Raw genomic sequence first — 21202 nt, forward strand, 5'->3', positions numbered from 1 at the left:
TGAAGGACCAAGGAAAAAGAAACAAGGGCGCTTCCGACAAATCTGTGCTGGAGAGGACAGACATCTTTTGTCACCGCAGTGTCCTTGTCACTGCTCATTGATGCGTTATCCAGTTAATAGTCATGTATTGACCTGCACCGTACCATTGTTTTGTTTGAACCCACAGCATGGCCTTATGCAAAGGGCATGCGGTGTGGAATTGGACTGGCAGTGTTTGAGTTCAGGCTCCACAACTAATTGGTATTCAGAACTTGGACAAATACCTTCAGCTCCTTACGTCTCAATTTCCTCATGAGTAGAATGAAAGGACAAACTTCTGAGCTCTTCGAATGATCCTTAAATGAGATGACAGATGTAAAGTATTTCGGCAGTCAGATGGGCACCGCTGTGGGTGCGTGGAGCTTCACTGGGAAAGATTTGTGTGCCTTTCCTGGCCAATCAGGACTGAGGGGGAAATTCAACCCCCTCCCCCTCCTAATTCATTAGGTCATCGTGGCTTTCACTTCCTCTCTTACCCAGTTTAGAATCGATGGTCCATCTCCTCCATCACAGATTTCCACGATCCTCCATCCCTTCACACCATGGCTGGGTAAGTATGACTGCCTGTGTTGCTTGCACCCACACTACTGAGACTAATCAGCCACAGAGAAAATCTCCCAGCCCCATGGGTGGGGCCCCCAATCATCCACAGAAACTACGTCAGATTTCTACTCTTATCAAGCACGTGATCACACCTTTCTGACCACACCTCCTACTTCGGATGATGGTAGATGCCGCAGTAGAAGATACGGTTTTTTTGAATTTTGACACTTTGCCCTCTGTATTCATTTTCTATTGCTAAAATTACCACAAACATAGTGACTTAAAACAATACCCATTTATAAGCTCACAGTTCCATAGGTTAGAAGTCCAAAATGGGTCTCACTAGTCTAAAATCAAGATGTCAGTAGAGACGTGTTCTTTACTGAAGATTTGGGGGAGAATCTGCTTCCTGGTTCATTCAGCTGTTGGCCTGAAGTGCACGTCTCCTCGCTGGCTGTCGGCTGAGCTGCCCTTCGCTCCTCGAGGCCTCTCTTTGGTCCAGTACGTGGGCTCTACCTCTTGGCACCAGCAAAGGTGCTTCGATTCCTCCTCATGCATGAAATCTCTTTTCTGTCGTCCTCTTCTGTTTTTAAGGACTCATGTGATTACACTGTGCCCACCCAATTAATTCAGGATAATCTCTCTATTTTAAGGCCATTGATTAGACCTTAATTAACTCACAGAAGTCCCTTCACAGCAGCACCTAAATTAGTGTTTAATTGAATAACCAGGAGACAGGAATCTTGGGAACGCTTTAAAATTCTGCCTATCCATCTTCATTTTACAAATGCAATTCAGTGCAATTTAAATTACTTGGGCAAAATACAACAAAAAATTGACCAATGTTAGCAGCCAATGTAACCTCAGATTATAGTGAGAGATCATGTGTTTCACAAAACAATGTGCAGTAATGATGGGAGTGACGATTATTTCTGTGCTGATGAATACCAGTTTCGCTCCATGTGTGTTGTCGCCTAACTGGAAATAATGCCTTATATTTCTACGATGCCTATATTCACAAAATACTTTACACTCATTTAACTAGATTTGTAATTTCGGTGTGATTTCTATGGAGCTAGTGACACAGTATTAAATGTCAGAACAGATATGAAAGGAAATCCAGGAGCAGTATTCTGTGCGAGGCAAGTATTAGGTGCTTTTGACTTGAACATGGTCCGAATCCCATGCCTACTAGTCACATGACCTCAGGCACATTTCTTGATTTCTCTGTATCTGAGTTTTCTCTATCTCTAAAGTAAGGATAATCAGTGATAACTCAAACCATATGCCTTTGTGTGAGGATTAAATGAGCAAGTGTCTGGTTAGATTACTTAGGAATTACGAAGATTGGGAACTACTTAGGTCGCACCAAGTACCAGGTAGGAACTCAATCAATGTCAACATTTGAATAAATATAATTCCCAATTTTGTAAGAGACGGTAAAGGAAACAGAGCTCAGAGGTCCTCTTGGCTAGTTCAAAACTCTCCACTGGGTACCTCTGCTGCCTGCCCAGACAGCGCATTGGCCATGCAATCTGTCATAAATGCATTTTATAGTCACGTCTGGATGTAGGCAGATGCCATCCTGTAGGCACCTGCTCTTATGGAAGTAATAAATTAAATTTTGCCAGTTACTTGTAATAAAATATCACAATGCTTACCAGCAATAACTTCAAAAAGATACTAAAAACATTAAATAACAAAACTTTCTTGAGGAAAAATTTAAGAGCTATTACACCAAATAAGCTCTTCAGAAGAGACAGCTAAAGTTTTACATTTCGAAAGGAAATGTTTCAATCAAATAATGTTTTAAAACATTTCCTGTAATGGGCTATATAGCCTCAAGGATCTCAGATTTCTCTTTCAACAGTTTAAATTTCGATCTAGTAATTATACCTGTGACATGCTTGGAGTGTTTTATGACTATTAATAAGCATTAAAGTATTATTTTTTAACTATGTTATTTAAAGAGCTTGCTCCATCCTTTAAATGATTCATTTTTTAACTACACTTTTTTTTCCTAATTATATAAGGAACACATGTTCAATGTGGAACATTTAGAAAAAGTGAAAAGTAGAGAGAAGAAACTAAAATCCTGTATGCAACTTGTTTTTCAACCCACCCTGAAGCATTTTAAACATTTTTGAAGTTAGCAAGCATAGTTTTAGATTTATAATAATTCACTTGATATTCATTTCTGGGGGCACAGAGTTATAGGCCTCCCCTATGGTGCTGTATGTCTCTTCTCTGAATTAATTCAAGTGTGTTTTGAATTGCCTATTGGAAAAATAGATTGACATCGTATTGTGGGGAAAGTAGATTGTATCTGAACCAGAGTTTTCCACTAACTAGCTTATAAATTTAAGACAATCACATTTCTTTGGATCTCTTTACATCTCATTTTTCTTATAAATTAAAGAGAAATATCTGGATGATGTTTTAGTTGAGTTCTAAGGTTTCATTATTCTATAAATATCAATTTTCCCTGGTGCATTTGCACCTAAAACCTAGAAAAAGCAAGTGCACTGTTTTGTGGCATTGCTGCAATAAAGATTTAGACTCAGAATCAGGTTTGGACCTTGTGCCTGACCTTAAAAGAGTAACCAGTTTTTATTATCCGATAAGATTAACATTGGCTGATTAAAAGCAGGTAATCCCAATCGAAATGAAGTCAGTCTTCCAGCATTGTATTTCTATTTTATAGATGACAGATATGAAACCCAGAAAGGTTAGATCACACAGATTGAAATATGAATGCCTCTTAGGAGCATTGGCACAGAGTTTGTGAGGAAAATGGAAGAACAATGAAAGAGGAACCTTCCTGCGCACCATTTTTTCAAACCTCAGATGCCATTCTATTAAACTTTCATACGATTTACAGGAATCCAAGGGGTGTAACAGGAGAATGTCATGAAATTGCTGGATAAGGAGGGAGAAAGTCTTAGCTCCAAGACCAAAACTAATATTGTGTGTGGCTTTGGATAAGTCACTAACCTTTCTGTGTTTCATTTTCATCATTTTTATTATTGCAATAACATTATCTTCCATAATCCATATGAAGGGACTATTGTAAAAATTAAAAGAGAACATGAAAGGGAGGTGTTTGGAAGAAAAATATAAATGGATTATGCTATTTTAACTGAAAAGTAAAAGAGAAGGAAAAAAGGGAGTAGATGAGGGAAAAATGAGGCTCAATTTTCTAATCTATGCAACAAAAACATTTGGGTTTACTTTATTATTACTATTTTCTTTTTAGGCAAGGCAACACTTGGTTGACCTCACAGATTGCAAGGACCGTGTTAGTTTACAATCCCTTATTTTTTTTATTTTTTATTTTTTATGCCTACAGCACCTGGTTCTCATAGGTGGTCTCCCATCCAAGTACTAACCAGACCCGACTCTGCTTAGCTTCTGAGGTCAGTAGGGATTTGGCTTGTTCAGGGTAGCGTGGCTGTAGACTGGGTTTATTTTAGATTAGGTATTTGTTTGTTTGTTTGTTTGTTTGTTTTGTTAAGGAAATGTTTTATTTATTTACAGCAAAAACATAACATAAATCTCTCTCCTCAAAACAGACAACTCTATAATCTTTACAGAGGCCTAATTCTCAGTTAATATAAAACCATGTAAATGGATTTACCAGAGTATTGTGACTCCCATGTTGGTATTTTTGGACATTTTTTGAGCCTTGCTTTCCTAGATCTAAGTGTGTTTTATAATGTAAACAGACTTCTACCTTTTCCTGAAATACATAAAGTATTTGATATTTATGTGAATCATTTGTTATATGCTCATTTTTATATTTTTTAGTGGTGCAAAACTTGCAATAGAAGTTGAAGCACATAAACCACTGAGGATGTGAGAAGTATTCTTAAGAAAATTGAGAACTGTTTAGCTATGTGATTCTCAAAATCACATCTACTCAAAATTTAGTGGTGTAGAATTCAAGTTACTAATGTATGGAAGAATACCCAAAGGATTTATACAGTACAACATAGCCCAGATCCTGGAAAAAGCACGTTCATTTTGAACACTTATGTGATTTAGAAAGAAGACGGTCATTTCTCTATTATTGCAAAATTACCAACTGCTACCCTATTTATTTGATTTCCTTGGGTAGTTAAGAGCTTTCGTTAATAAATACATATATATTTGTCTTCTGTTTCATTTAATCAGTAGGTTAAAAAACAAAACAGCCATACTTCCACTTGCAATATTGCTTTTAGATCTATGCCCTGGGACCTATGTTTTTAGCATAGCACTGTCTAGCGAACTTTCTGGGCTGATGGGAATGTTCTACAATCTATCCTGTCCAATATGATAGCCACTAGCCTCACTGAATACTGAGCACTTGAAATGTAACTAGTGCAATTGAGGAGCTAAATTTGTAATTTAATTTAAATACAAATAGCATATGTGGATAGCGGCTACTGTCGGACAGCTCAGCTTTAGAGGGTCTTACTCTAGTTTGAGGGGTAAAGGGGGCATTTTCCACCAAGAGCTCACATTTGTGCTTTTAAAACATGTCCTAGAATCCTTGGATCCCAATATTTCCTGCCCAAATGACTCCAAATCTACTTCAAGGGCCTATGAAGTTGGACCATACACGACTGGTATGTGAACCCCTCAGCAAGAGGGGTGGCCAAGGTGTAGTGTCGGCGGAGGTGGGGTATGAAGAGCTCAGACATGTGGGCTGCGGCATCTGTGTGTGTGTACGCACAGCCCCTCATGATGTGGGATGAAGCTGGTCATGGGGAAAGAAGGGAGGTGGGTCTTCCTTGTCTCCATGTTTTAATGTGAAATTATAAGGAGTATGAGAATTTTAAATTCTATCCTAGACTTCTAGGACATTATTAAGGTGTATTTATGAAATCAGAGGATAGGATACTTTTTTTATTTAACAGTTAACTGGATTTATAATTTTAAAATATTTAGATATATGGTATATGAACCTCTATTTATATTTCTGCCCAAATTTAATGTGTGGACCAGCTTATTTGACCTGTCTGTCAAGCGAGTTATTGACGAAGACTTTGACATCACATTCTTCCAATGGGCACTTCAAATCACGGTGGCTACTTGTATCTTTTTCTTTTTTTATCTTCTGATATTTAAACACACTATATTAACTTCTGTTCTATGCTTGTGTTCTTGAAGAAAAATGTCCTCTTTCTGGTACCATCCCCAAAGTATGAAGTTGGACCCTTATTAGGTGTGGTCAGACAAGGCCTGTCCATCTCTCATTTGTTTGCCAGCAAAATTCATTTTTTTAAAGGTGCAAAACTATTGCATTAGAAATTCAAGCACATAAGCCATTGAATCTGTCAGAAATATTCTTAAGAAAATTGAGAATAGTGAAGATATGCTGATCAAGAAAAATTACTTCTATTTTGACATTTCTTTGTTATCCAATAAAAATATGTGAGCCATATATATAAAACTTTATATTTTCTAATAGCCCGTTAAGATGTACATAGATAAATAAAATTAATTTTAATATATTAATTTATTAAACTCAATATGTTCAAAATATAATTCAATACATAATCAATGTAAAAGTTGTTAAATATTTTAGATTTTTTTTTTGCTGTTTTTGAAATCTGATGTGTTTTATGATTATAGCACATCTTAATCGAGACTGATTACATTTCCAGTCCTCAATAAGCCCATGTGGCTCACTGCACAGTTTTGCACAGTACAGTGCTAGAGTTTCTAAGGGTTTAGCCTCAAGGATGATGTTTTTTTCTATCAAAGCTTTTGTGAGATTTTGATATCGTACCTTCACTAAAGGTAAATCCAAAATTTCTTAGCTGTTCTTTGAATATCTTATTTATTTGAATGCCTAATTTTACCTGAACCATCAAAGTAGCGGGGAATATCCAGATCATGGCCCAACTTTTGTTCAGGTTTCCCATCCTTAGTAACATCCAGCATTACTTTGAATTTCTATTTAGTGTATACTGAGTAGAGCTCACTCTAATTTTAGTAACACAAGCATTAACTCATAATAGTTCTAGAAAAACAGATCTCCAGTGTATAAAATTCAGGTAACCAACCTGAAATCTTAGAAATCTGCGATTAAAAATCCGAAACATCTTGGAAAATTTACCATTAATAGAGGGTTAAAATATTTACAGTTCAAGCTCTGTTAAACCATTTCCATGGAAACCATTTTCAGGATCTTAAGAGAGAGAGAGAGAGAAGCAGGAGGGAGGAAGGAAGGAAGGAAGAAAGAAAGAAAGAAAGAAAAGAACAAGAAAAAGTCAACTTGGCAATCGGAATTCATTATCCTTGATACATGGACCTTGTATTTCAGTAACCCTTTTTCATTTAAATCTTCATCTAGATTATATTTTCATATTTATTGTGCTTTCACATTTTCATTTTTGATGTTATAATCAAGTAAAGATCTAAGTGAAAATCATACTTTTAATTTTCTTACGAAAATGAACATGGTTAGGAATATGTTCCACAATAGAATCTTCATGCTAATCTGTAGGTATCCAGGGCTTTCTTAGAATTCACCAAAAGTTTGTGAAATGGTTTTCAATTTCTATAAGCAATCTATAATATTTATAAGAATTATTGAAAAGACATAAGATGTATTGAAATTTAATTACTGGTGTGTTGGGATATCTATTAGTTATAACTTCACTAATTCCAAAAATCTGTTTAATTGGAATCTTACTAAATATGTAAATTAATTCAGGGGCAGTTGAGATCTTTACAAATTGAGTTTCTCAGCTATTTTCCAGATCCTCTCTTTCTCCATCAGTCCAATGGCATAGTCTTGAATATTTCTTTATAGATTTATTCCATATATTCTGCTATTTTCTGCTCTTGTGACTGGAATCTTTTTTTTCCTGCCTATGATTTATGTGTGAGGGGGGATAGTTATTGGTTATCGTTTGTGAAAGTTATTGATTGTTACATGTTTATTTTTTTTTAATTTCCTTGAACTCTCTTCTTCATTCTAATCGTCTGCTATGTAATTCTCTTGTATATTCTTGATAGACATCATCTACAAATAATGACAATTTTGTATTTTTAATAGTTTTTACATATCACTTCCTTTTTTTGCTTATGTTTACTTGCTTGCTTTTTTTACAATCTTCAATAAATGGTAAAGAGTAGCGGTGATAATAAACATCATTTTCTTGTTCTTGACTTTAATGGAAATGTTGATAGTATTTAAGGACCATTAAACATGACCTTTACTTTAAATAGGTTTCCAGTAAGTCCCTATGGTGGACACATCCTAAAGTGACCCTGCCCACCCTCCTCACACAGAATGAGTCACATCATTGTATAATGTTCATCCCTTGAGTGTGCAAAGAACTTGTGATTTGCTTCTAAAAGAATATGGCAAATGTGATGGGCTGTTTCTCCATTAATTATGTTACTTTATATAATGGACTATGGAAAATGACATTTTCCTGATGGCTTTAAAGAAGTGAAGTTGAGAACTGCCTATGTAAAGGGCTGTGTGGCAGAGAATTGTAGACAGCCGTCGGGACATGCAAGCAGCTCCTGGTCTCCAGCTTCCAGCCAATAAAAAGCTGAAGTCCTCAGTCATATAAAAGTAAGAATATGGATTCTGTATTTATTAATTCAAGTACTTATTAATTTAGACCTGGTTGAAATTAAAAGCAGATTCTTCACTAGTCGAGCCTCTGAATGAGAACAGCTTGATTACAGCCTTGTGATCCTCTGAGCGGAGGACCCAGTGAAGCTGTGCCCAGACTCCTGATCCATGGAAACGGTGAGATAATAAATATTTATTTCTTCAAGTTGTTGTTTAGAAAGAAGAAAATCCTGCCTTTTACAACAGCATGGATGGACCTTGAGGACATCATGCTAAGTGAGATAAGTCACACACAGAAAGGCAAACCCTGTATGATCTCATTTACATGTGGAATCTAAACTCATAGAAACAGAAAGCAGAATGGTGGTTACCAGGGCCTGGGGAGTGGGGAAAATGGGGAGGTCTTGGGCAGAGTGCAAACTTGCAGTTATAAGACAATAAGTTCTGGGGAACTAATGCGCGACATGGGGACTGTAGTTAATAACACTGTACTGTATTCTTCAAAGTCACTAAGAGTAAATCTTTATTTTTTTATTTTTCCAGGTGAGGCAACCCTTGGTTGACCTCACAGATTGCAAGGACCTTGTCAGTTTACAATCCCTTATTTTTTATTTTTTTTAAGCCTACAGCACCTGGTCTTCCTAGGCGATCCTCCATCCAAGTACTAACCAGGCCCGACCCTGCTTAGCTTCTGAGATTAGACAGGATAACGCTTGTTCAGGGTGGCATGGCCGTAGACAAGAGTAAATCTTTAATGTTCCTACCACATGAAAAAATGATTATTGTGGGACATGATGGCAGTGTTAGTTAACCCTATGGTTGTAATCATTTTGACATATATGTGTATCAAATCAATGTCTTACACATGTTAAACATCAATTACATCTCAGTAAAGTTGGAAAAAAAGTTGCTAAATTTGTGGCAATTTGTTACAACAGCTGCAAAGAACTAAAACAGTTCTCTTTATTGGGTTAAGGGAATTTTTTACTATTTCTATTCTGCTAAGATTTTTTTCTTTTTAAAAGCAGGAAAGGCTATTCAATTTTTATCAAATATTTTTGTTTTATTTTATGATCAGGAGTCAGCAGTCAGCAAAATTTTTTTTTTTGAATGGGATCAGGTAGTAACTACTTCAGGCTTGCAGGCCATCAGTCTCTGTCATGACCATTCAATTTATTATTGTAGCACAAAAGCAACCACAGACAATATACAAAAGAGTGTGTGTTACCCCTGGGTTCCAATAAACTCTGTTTACAAAACACATGGTTGTCCAGATTTGGCCCATGGACCTTAGTTCAGCAGAATACTGCAGATAACCTCTAGGACATGTAAGCAGGTTTTTGTCTTACATAATTTAAGATTATCATATTTTACCCCCTAACTTCTTAAACAAAATATGTTACTGGGTTTTCTAATACGGAATTATTTTTTTCTTTTCTGGATAAATGCTACTTAGAAATGACTTTTTAATGCACTGCTGGATTCAACTTGTTAAATTTTTATTTAGAACTTAGCACATCTTCATAAGTAATATTGGTCTACAATTCTTTGGCATTTTATCTATGTTCAATTCAGTGTTGTTTTAGCCTCTCAAAATGAATCGGATGCTTTTCAGCTTTTCCAAAATTGTAGAAAAATATATATTATGTGGGAATTATGTGTTTTTTAAAGACTTACCAGAAGCTTTTTGTTTGTAATTTTTTTCCCGAAATTAATTGATTTTTTTACTTGGTTAGTTTAGGGGATTTGTGTGATCTTTTATTATTGGTTTATAATTTTATTATATGGGAATTCACTGAAATGTTCTTTGTAGCCATATACATGGTCAATTTTGTGATGACTGTATATGTAGTTGAGATTTATTTTGCCTATATCTCTTGGGTTCAAAGTTCTATTTATACATATCTATCAACTTGTTAAATACGATAGTCAAGTACTTTAAAGTCTTCCTTTTTCTTTTGTCTACTACACTACTGATCTTTAAGAGAGAAACAGGTAATTTCAAAAATCATTTTAAATACTCTATATGCATGTGTGCAATTTTTTAAATTGTAAGCTACCTCGAATCCTTTTAAAATAAGAAGAACCTAGTTCATAAATAAATCTACAGAGTGTCACCTTCTGTGAGTTTAAACAAAGATCAGAATCATTTCTTTCTCTGTTTCCATAGTCTATATATCACTTAACAACCAAGGATGCTTCTGAGAGTTCTCCCAAGAACACCAGAATGATCTCTAAGGAATCAATGCAGTGCCAGTCAGAAAATGACTTAGGAAATTTGAGAGGTGGTTAGTCATAGCCTTTTTTCCCTCTTATATTAAGAATTTGAATACACTGAATTTGTATGCATTGACACTACTTAAAAGGAATATTTCATTTAGAATGTAAATAAGGCCACTAAAATCTTGGTGGTTGTTAATGGCATTTGTAATTCCCGCAGTTGGCAACTTGGCCTGGAAGGTTTTAAGAGTTACTCATTAACAGTGTAATTAAACATCCATCTGGTTTACTCTCAATTATGGGCAGTGGCCATACTTTTACGAATGTAGGTATTTAAACATGCTACCGCATGGCAGGTTTACCCCTGTGGAAGTAACACTTTGATCTGATTATTTACTCCAAACAAAGAATACCTGCATTCCATGTTATAAACATGAAAAGTGACTACCTCACACCAGTCCATAGGCGCATCAGGGTTGTTGCAGAGTTTCCTGTAAAAGCATTTCACATCTTGGTTCTTCACTTCTGGACCAAAGAGTTCCTGCACTGCCGCATAAAACTTGTCGTAATCAATCACATCTGCATTGTAATAAAGTACAAGAACGTTATTATGAAATTCCAAGGATCGTATTGCATTTCCCAATTTCTTTTTCTATTTGTCACTCTATTTCATTATTTCAGCCTATAAAAAAAAGAAAAGAAAAACGCACAAACCCAGATTCTTCTGCATTTTAAAGATTTTTTTTTCCATTGGAAATGTAACTAGAGACTGTTAAATATCACTTAGAAGAAGTATTTTACTTTGCTGTTTAGTACCTTCTCCATAGCTTTTGCTGAACTATTTTAGAACTTTTGTTCAGGAATACAAAGAAAAGAAAGTGAGTCACTTCTTTCCTGGTGTGAAAAGTTACCAAGCAGGAGTCTCTGCTAGAGTTCATCTTGAGTGAGCAATGAACAGGTTTTGATTGGTTCTTTGACACTGTGCAAACACACACACACACACATACCATTTCTTGAATACTGATTTTGCCAAATTTGGTGATTCACTGGCATATGACTATTGGGTCTAAAGATAAGGAGTTAGACACAAAAATGTATTGAGCATCTGTTATGTGTCAGAACTGAGCTAGACACTGAACTTATAATGGAAAAACTAGATAGACAAAATCCCTCCTTCAGGAAATTTACGTTCTAGTGATAGAATGTAGAAATAGAAAAAAAATTTTTAAAAAAATAGAAAACAAGGAAACAATCAAATGTTCGCAAATTGTGACAGAAAGACTCAGTTAGTGGCCATCTGTGTTGAGAAGGACACCAGGGAACTTTCAGGGGACTTTTCTTTAGAACATTTCTAGAAATGTTCTTTGTCTTGATCTGGTTTGTAGCTATGGGCTTATTTATCAATATCCAAATTTATTGAGTTATATGCTTCAGATCAGTGCACTAATGGACTTCACTATATGTATGTTATACCTTACTTAGTAACAAAGTAAAAATCACTACATACAGCATGACATAAGCGGTAGGAAGGGACCCAGTAAGGATTTGTGGTATATAGTGGTGAATGAACTAGATAGTGGCGGTGGGTGGAAGAAGGCCTCAAGGAAGCCACCTCTAAGGACATGGGGGAGAAAAAATAACCTAAGACCTGAGAAGCAAAAAGTCAGCCATGTGTACGCCGAGACGAGAGCATTTGAGGCAGAGGCTGACAAACACAAAGCTGCTAAGTCTGGGCAGAGCCTGGCACGTTCTGGATGGTCACTGAATACGGAGTATAGCAAGGTCCGGAGAGAGAGCTGCAGGGTGAGACCAGAGGAGAAGGAGGGCAGAGCTCGAGCCGGAAGTTTCTATTTTATTGTAAGCATAATGATCTCCTGTCTCTGGAGGGCTCTATTTAGGGAAGTGACATGAGCTGACTTAAAATTGTTTGAAAGCGCAATGGCAGCTGTGAGGAGATAAGAGTGAAAGCTCTCGGAAGGTCATAGGGCGGGGGTTTCAGACACGGGGGTTTGGGCCGGGGTAGGAGAACCATATGTCCTGGTCTGCCATGGAAAGTTTTATTTATGCCTGTTTTCTCAACTTAATTCTTAATAACAACCCCTTTCACTCTTGAAAGAGCTCTCAATTGGATAATTAGTGATATAAGCACCCGAGAGGTAGCATTGCGGGTGGCGAGATGCAGTTGCTACTGTTGGGGGCAAAAATGGTGAGTGAACAAAAGGCCAGAATTTAGCTCAATGGCCCTTATCTAGAGGAGATGTCCCCCTCTCTTTTCTGCGGGAAATTTGGCAATGTCTGCAGATGTTTTTGATTATTCCAACAAGGATGAGGGGGCTACTGGCATCTGGGGGGCATAGGGCAGAGATGCTGCTAACCATGCTACAATGTGCAGGACAGCCCCCCCCCCCCACAAACACACATACACGTGTACAGAACAAAGAATCATCCAACTCCAAATGTCAGCAGTGCTAAGGCTGAGACACCCTGTCTAGAACGACGCTCAGGTTTCTGGTTTTAAAACCTGGCAGATATTGGTACTATTTACCCAAACAGAGGAGGGACTATGATTCTTGGGGAAAATAAACACTCCATCTTGGTCATATTAAGTTTAAAATTCCTATGAGATATTCAAATAGCTGAGCAGAAATTTAGAGGAAGGAAATAACTCTTAGCAAGGAGACTATTAAGAGGTTGTTAATAACCTGAGTGAGATACCACAAAATAGGCAAAGGTTTTACCAAGATACCTGGCTTAGGCGACTAGGTAGATGGCATCATGCTATGAGACTGAGAAAACAGGCGAAGCTCAGGGGAAAAAAAAAAGTCAAAGAAAGAATGAGAAAGGGGAAAAATAAGAGTGATATGATGAAAGACACAGAAGGAGAAAGCTTCTGGAAGTAGAGACAGCTAACTGCAGTGAAATGGCCAGTAAGCTGGAAAATTAAAACAACTTATTGACTTTGGCAGCCACGTTGGGCAATTAAATACCTTGGTAAGAGCATTTTCAGCAAACTGACAAGCGAAGCCAGACTTGAGGAGATTGAGAATTAAGTGGAGATGCTATGGGGAAATCGGTGGAGAAGCAAAGACACACAATGGTGTCTTAAAAGGAAAAGAAAGTCAAGGTCAGAACGGTTGGGTGTATTTTCCATTTGAGAGAACAAAATCAGTGAAAAGGGAGATTTTGACATTGTTGTAGCAAAGTGAAAGCCTTGAAAGGGAGGAGGGATGGTACCGTGGAAGTGGAGAAAAGTGCTTGAGAGCATTTGTGTTTTGGCCTTGCTTTCTCTTATGATGTCGGAGGTTTAGCTAAGAGGAGCTGAGATCCCGTAGAGGATTTAGGAGAGGTGGTAAGGGTTTGAAAAATCGATTATGAAGAGAGGTAAAACAAACTATGAAAATAAAAGTTTTGTTGAGTAGTTTAAGAAGCCAAGCCAGGTTCACAATAATCTTAAATGCATCTCTAAAAGGGCTGAGTCTTAGTATAACACTTAGAAGTTGAGCGACTTGGGCAGATGAATTGTCTGTACCTTTCACTTTTTAACAAATAAAATTGGGATAGTAGCAATAATAGTAATTCTCATCCTTTAGAATTGTCACGAGAATCAATGAAATGACATTTCTTAAAGTGATTTGTAAATTCTTAAATACTATTTAAATAATACCAGCTTGAGGTTGATCGCCCAAGGGCAACATTTTCACTGACTTACGACGATGCAGCCTGGCACGATGAGAGGCTGGCTGTGCTGGCCCCTTAGCAGCTGTATGGGCCATGCATGCTCTTTTCCTTGCAATAGCAAGATTTGTTCTGTTAGTCTTTGCTCTGCCGCTAAGCCTTACTCACTCCTGCTCCTCAAAGCCCTGAAGTGTCACACTACACCTCTCCCTGAACTCCTGACCATGGTGACATATGTTCAGTTCTACATTGATGTATTTCTACTGCTAATAGCCCTAGTAGACCATCGTCCCTCACATTCCCTTTACTGGCATGCAGAGAGGCCCAGATAGCGAATCGAAGTTTCAGAGGAAACTTTGCCTTGCTTATGAGAGTCTTTATGGTCTCATGATACCCTTAAGTAAAGAGACAGCGGGGTGGCCCACATGTACCACTGATTCCCAGATCAACCAGGGGGCCTTCAAATGGTAGAGCCCGAGAACAACCCTTAGGTGTCATTTAATCAAAAGCCTTAATTTTACGTTTGAGACAACTAAGGTTCAGATGTGAAAAATCTTCCCCAAAACCTCTTAGCTATTTAGAGACAGAGTCAGAACGAGGACTCAGGCCCCCACTCACCGTCTTTGCTATTAAGCTATGTTGCTTCTCTCTGATGGCCTAAAGCATTTCCCAGTTCTAATCAACAGACTGAACTGGCTGCCGGGTAATCACTGATCTTACCTTCTTTTCTGACAAACAAGCCTGCTCTTTCATCTTTTTTCTGGGCCGCTATATGTTCAACCAGTTTTTCAAACCCATTCAGTGCTGACTTGAACTTAATCTGACGTGAAATGTTGAGACGCTTTTCCTTCTTGGTAGCCATTGGGACATAGGGAAACTGCTATTTCTGTAAAAAATATTACTTTTTCTGTAAAAAATAATGCAAATTCATCAACTCAGGAAACCTTACAGTTGTTACAGCGCCTCCTGCTGTCTCAGTTTTTGCCCTCGGTCTCATTCCTCTGATCTTAAAATCCCACCCTGCAGGAAGGAGTAAGAGCTGCCATTAGCAGGGAGAAATGCTGACTCCGGTCTAGTGCATTTCACATGGGCAAACATTTCAGTAAAATCCTGACCTCATAATGTTACCAGTGTCCTTCAGATGGCTCCCATTACATCATAATATCTCTGCAACATCCTCCTTCCCTCATAAGGAGGAGGTTTAGATTTCTTTTTCCACAAGTTGTGGGTGTGTGTTTGTGTGTGTGTACACTGCCAGAGAGGGATGAAGGATAGGAAAAGACCAAAATAAGACACTGGGCACTACTTTGTCCCTCCTGTATCACCTCTTGTCTCAATCCTTTTGCCGTCCTCAAGACACCATAGAGAGTTTCTATAGAACTATGCACATAATGTAAATATTAATGTATATTTTATAAATCTGTCCTCATGTTTCTAATAGCCTTTATAAGCATAACTTCTCTTTTTTCTTTTCCTTCTTTCTCAATCAAATATTTTGTTATTTGATTAATTACTTTTATCTGTTAATGATTATGAAAGATGATTGATATAAAGATTCAAAAGCAAACACACTTCTAGCTGTGTAAGGAACAAAATAATATTGACACTGTTAGAGAAAGACTCTAGGGAAAAATTAGGTGTAATGGTTTCCTGAGCTAGTATGGCTTCGGCTTCTATGAGATTTGTAAGAGCCTGTGTGTGGGTATCGCTGAGAAAGGCCATGACGCACGCCTGCAGTCGAGTCTGTGCTGCGGCACAGACATCAGCCATCGGCAGAAATCCTGTCAGCAGTGGGGGGCTGCTCTGCATTTTCTGCTTCTGAGTTCACCACGGCCAACTTCAGTTCTCAAGATCTGTCAACAAAGAATTCCTCTGGAGTGAAATGAGCATTCTCTGCTGATGCACATGACGGGGCACAGAGTGAAGGGCAGGAGCTTCTGTGGGGCAGGACGCCGGCTGACCGGGTACTGTTAAGAATCTGGGCCATGCTCACGTGAGTATTTTCAGGATAAAAAACATGATACAAGAGCAGAAGTCATCCCTATGACACTCCTCCACATGTCTGTCTCTTGATTTGCATTCCTGCAGCCGGGGCCGACGCCTTCCATGCATCAGGGCATAGCTGTCGCACTGCTGTCTTCTTTTGCCATCCTTCTGAGAATGGCCTTATCTTCTCTTCTATATGCTATGTCTTTCTTTTCCATAGTTTACTCCCTCGTTTTGGTGCCTCACATCCAGAAATAGCACCTGGAAGATAAATTTTTTATATCTGAAAACATCCTTATTCTTCTTTTGCATTTGATTGCTGTTAGGCCGGGTATAGAATTGTAGGTTGGGAATGCATTCTTTCAATATTTTGGAAATAGTATTGCATTGTCTTTCTACTTCTAGGCTTGCTATTATAAGAAGACTATTTTGTTCAACTTTTCTTGGTAATTATAAGCTATTCTGATCCTGATTCTTTGTACATAAATCTTTTTTTTTTTAAAAAAAAATTTCCCCAATTGGGAAAACTATAAATGCTGTCTTTGTCCCCACTGCACCAACATTGCAACATTTCACTATTTCTCTACAATGGGTATTAATGTAGAGACTATATACGCATACTCTGGACTGTGAACAGGTTTACACATTGAGCTGATTGCTACATCTCACACATCTGAAGAGCTGTATACACAGGAGAATCATGATACAAGGCATGACAGATACTCCTTTTTAAAAGTTCAATTACATTTACTAAATTACAGTGCCTATGGCAAGAAAAGGTGCAGATATGCTAGGTCAGATTTTCTGTAAGGGCTCTTCTGCTTCTCACCAGGGGCCAAGGTTAGAGAGGCCAGGGAAGAATGCATCCTTGCCCTTAGAGGATTACTTAATTAAGGGTTGAAGTTCCTTTTCAGGTGACATGTGTATGACACAGAAGTCTAGGTGTTATCAGTGTTCCAAGTAAGAATGACAGATAAAACCTGTCTCCATGCCCCTTCACCATTTTTTGTACTTTGCAAAGGACTTTCTTAGAATACTGTGATGATTTAATACCAATGTAGAATATTAAAAGGGACCCATTTCTGCCTTCGAAGAGGCCTCACAACACAACAGGCTTGAAAAATGCCCTGTTCTAAAGGACAGTTAAGCACAGCCCATGGAGGAGGATGTGCGGAGACACTGAGAAACCAGTTCTGCACGTTTTAACCTATTCTCTCCTTCGAGCTACTAAAGGCAGGTTCATTAGGATATTAAGGAGACCCCTAGTGAGAACTTCCTTAGAGAGAATTTCCAGAGTAGTCAAGGGGCCATGATTTTTCCCTATTTCTTTCCACCGGGCAGAGACTGAAGTGGAAAAACTGGGTTGGCCGGTTCTCTACAACAAATCATGTCCAGAATTTGGTGGGACAAGAATGCATACATATTTCCAGAAGACCAGACGGTAGGCTCTGAATGGAGTTTCTAAACTGGGTTATCTTGGGAGGCACCCTACTGAAGAAGACTGTCAATAGGATCTAAGGGACCCTAACCGACATCTGAGAAGGAGACCCAGGCAGCCAGCAGATAAAGGCATTGTCCTTCTCAAGGAAGTCGTGGGAGAAAGATCCCCATTGACTTCAGATAACCCACAGGTAACTGTAAAAGAGAAAAACACGGCACTTAAAATCTGCTACAATCGGAGAGTACCAACATCAGATGATAACTTTACCCATCAAGATTTTCCCTCAAAATTCTGGAGGGATAATTTGCATGTAATTTTTTGTTATGGTAAAATATACATTTTGATGCACAAAAGTTTTTTATTTTGATGAAGTTTAATTAATTTATTTTTTCTTTTGTTGCCTCTGCCTTTGGAGTCATTTCCAAGAAATCATAGCAAAGCTAATGTCATGAAGATTTTTCTTCAATGTTTTCTTCTAAGAATTCTACAGTTCTAGTGCTTAAGTTTAGCTCTTTGTTCCCTTTTAAGTTAATTTGTATATGTAATGTAAGATAAGGATACGACTTTATTCTTTTGCATGTGGATATAAGTTTTCCTGGCACCATTTGCTGAAAAGACTGTTCCTTCCCCCATTGAAAGGTCTTGGCATCTTTACTGAAAATCGATGAACTATCTATGTGATGGCTTACACTCTATTCTATTCCGTCAGTCTGTATGTCTGTCCTTATACCATTACTGTACTTGCTTTTTAGGTTGTAGTATTTTGCCATCATCCTGTATTACATAAATCCAAAAATACATAAAAACATGTATTGCTGACAAAGTAAATCATATCTGTGGTAACATTTGCCTATTCCTGTCAAATATAACTATTCTTAACATTTAACACTAATGTAAAAATGACTATATCGAAATCCGTACACTTTTGCCACGAGCATCTTTTTCTTCTTTGTTGCCCTGGACCTTACTCTGATAGAGTAAAAGCCAAAGTCCTTTTATTAAAATGGCAAGGCCCAGAATGATCTGGCCAATCACTGCTCACCCGCCTCTTTGCCTTCATTTCTTAATTCTCATTCCACTCCAGCCACATTGGTTTCTGTGTTTATCCTCCGACATGCCAAGCACGGTCCCACCCCAGTACCTGTTCCCTGTGCCTGCAGTACTCGGTGAGGCTATCTGTGACGACCATGTACAAAGGAACAACCTCTTCCCCCACTCCCCCATACTCTTTGTCTGCCTTATATTTCTTTAGGCACGTCTCCACATCTGACACACAACATATGTATTTATTTAGTTATCAGCTGCTCTCCCAACACTACCAGAATGTAAGCTTTATGAGGACAGAGACTCGGTACCAAAAAAATGAATAAATGAATGAATGAATGATGCTTTGGGAAAAAATATAGTTAGTCCTTTATTCATTCATCTAACTTATTTTCATTGAGAACTTACTGTAGACTAGGCATTGTGTTGAAAACGCAGTGGACACTAAACACACAGAGCTTATGAAATGGTTGCATGAATCTAAAATATAAAATTAAATGAGGTTTTAAAAGAGGCGCGTGTGTTAGGTAGTCTCATAGATGACAAGTCCAAATTGGAAGGTTTAAAGACAAATCATGATTTTGAGGGCAAAGCTCATTTCTCAGTTTTTGCTCAGTGTACCAGGAGTGGGAGCTGAGATTCTATATCCAGGGCATTTGGAACAGGGGTTCATTGAAGCTAGTCATTCTTTACTAGGCTTTTAAACAGAGATGGGAAGTGTGACTACTCACATGAAAGGCAGTTCCTGTGCCCTTCCACAAATACTGTGCTAGTCACCAGTCCCCAGGACGGCCTGCAGTTCTGGATCAGGATTGTGGTCCTCCTGTGGCCTTGTTAAGGATTGACTGTGCAGAGACCTTGCATTTTGATTACATTCACAACCTATTTTTGGTTCATACTTTATTTTCACTGCTACTAGGAAAAAAGCGAAGTGGAAAATGTGTGCTTTCTAGATATAGCACCTACCTCTCTAATGCTGCTAGATTTGGGCTGAAACTTCAAGGGCACTGCCTGGGCAGTCACCACCAGCCTGAGCTGTGACCTGGCTCAGTAACAGGGTAAATCTACCGCTACTTCAGAGCGAGGTAGGAAGGGCAACGTGGGAGGCCCTGGGGTCCAACCAGGGGGCTTCCATTACGTGTGTGACAGGAGTGGCTTTGTAGTGGCATCCTGGGAAGGAGGAGGCCTAGGATGGGAGTCTGTCACCCAAACCTCTCCTTAGCACAGGATAGGCACAGGTGCTCACAAATGTTTATGAATGAGCGAATACATAAATGAAAGAATGGACGTGACGTTTTCAAGCCCGGCGAGAGGGCGACAGGGTGAGAGACGCCATGGCTGACTTGCCTCCCTGCTGTTTTATCCTCCCGGGCGCACAAAGAGGCAGAGGCAGGGAGGAACTGGCGACACCGGCAACAAAAGAAAGCCAAGGAGGACGCAAAAAACAGGCTACAATGGAGAGCCGAGGGGCGTGGCCACGGGGGCGCGCTGGGGGCGGGCGGGGAAGCGGCGGGGAGACGCTCACGGGGAGGGGCGTGGCCACGAGGGCGCGCTGGGGGCGGGGAAGCGGCGGGGAGGTGCTCGCGGGGAGGGGCGTGGCCACGGGGGCGCGCTGGGGGCGGGCGGGGAAGCGGCGGGGAGACGCTCACGGGGAGGGGCGTGGCCACGAGGGCGCGCTGTGGGCGGGGAAGCGGCGGGGAGACGCTCACGGGGAGGGGCGTGGCCACGAGGGCGCGGCGGGCGGAAGAGGCGGCGGCGCGGTGGGGCGTGCGGCTCCAGCGTGCACAATGGCCAGGACTGGCGGCGGAGCCTACATCCCGCCGGGCGCGGAGCGCGTCGCGGCGCACGCGGCACGCTGAGCGCCTCCGCCCGCGGAGTGTGCCGGCGCCGGGCCATGCACTCGGGGAACCGCAGCGGCGGCTTGGACTCCTGGGAGGGCGGCGGGGCCGCGGGCGCCGAGGGGCCGGGGCTGGCGGGAAAGCTGAGCCCGGGTTCGGTTTTCAGCCGGAACACCTACGAGCGCCTGGCGCTGCTGCTCGGCGCCATCGGGCTGCTGGGCGTTGCCAACAACCTGCTGGTGCTTATATTTTACTACAAGTTCCGGCGGCTCCGCACTCCCTTCTACCTCTTCCTGGTTAACATCAGCCTCAGCGACCTGCTGGTGTCCTCCTTCGGCGTCGCCTTTACCTTCGCGTCCTGCCTGAGGAACGGCTGGGTCGGGGACACCGTGGGCTGCGTGTGGGACGGGTTTAGCAACAGCCTTTTCGGTGAGTTGGGCTGGAGGAGAAAGCACCCGCCTCTCCTCAGCAGACTTCCCATTCTCCGCACCGCCAGGTCTCTGCGCCCCCTGCCCCCCTGCCCACCCTCACCTCGCCGCCCCTACTCGGCCGGCCCGCCGCGCCCCGGCTGCGCCTTCCCTCCCGCACCCCAAGCCGCTTGGCGTTCTGACCTTTCCTGCCCCACACCTCGGCTCTGTCCTGTGGTCATTCATCTCACCCCACCCCGACCCTACATCCCAGCCCGTCATCAGCCCCAGCTCCCTCATAACTGTCCAGCGACTGTCCATCTCTTTTCTGTTTTCATCTCCTCGTGTAACTCAACAAGGCACGAAACGACGGCTTTTACACTTTGAGGAAAGAAACGAGGAACTGTAGAGTCAGGTTCAAGAACAA

General features: G+C 40.2%; 2 protein-coding genes and 2 pseudogenes across 3 annotated transcripts in view; 1 reads left to right on the forward strand and 3 right to left on the reverse strand.

Moving 5' to 3' along the window:
- The window catches only part of WDR64 (WD repeat domain 64), a 107606-nt gene extending 92685 nt beyond the window's left edge, over positions 1-14921 (reverse strand). The window contains exons 1-2 of the mRNA XM_036235353.1: positions 14780-14921; positions 10833-10963 (exon numbers count right to left, since the gene is read on the reverse strand). Coding sequence (XP_036091246.1) covers positions 10833-10963; positions 14780-14921 — 273 coding nt within the window. The remainder of the gene's footprint in view (positions 1-10832; positions 10964-14779) is intronic.
- On the reverse strand, positions 3923-4041 carry LOC118613479 (annotated as a pseudogene).
- LOC118613439 lies at positions 8785-8903 on the reverse strand (annotated as a pseudogene).
- A 5341-nt stretch (positions 14922-20262) lies between the features above and the next one.
- OPN3 (opsin 3) overlaps positions 20263-21202 on the forward strand; it is a 47428-nt gene continuing 46488 nt past the window's right edge. The window contains exon 1 of one of the 2 annotated variants that reach the window (XM_016166730.2): positions 20263-20797. In XM_016166730.2, coding sequence (XP_016022216.2) covers positions 20425-20797 — 373 coding nt within the window. In that variant the 5' untranslated portion in view covers positions 20263-20424. The remainder of the gene's footprint in view (positions 20798-21202) is intronic. The other variant, XM_036235630.1, reaches the window with a different exon arrangement.

This window comes from Rousettus aegyptiacus, unplaced genomic scaffold (genome assembly GCF_014176215.1).
Source record: "Rousettus aegyptiacus isolate mRouAeg1 unplaced genomic scaffold, mRouAeg1.p scaffold_m13_p_18, whole genome shotgun sequence".
Taxonomy (NCBI): Eukaryota; Metazoa; Chordata; class Mammalia; order Chiroptera; family Pteropodidae; genus Rousettus; species Rousettus aegyptiacus.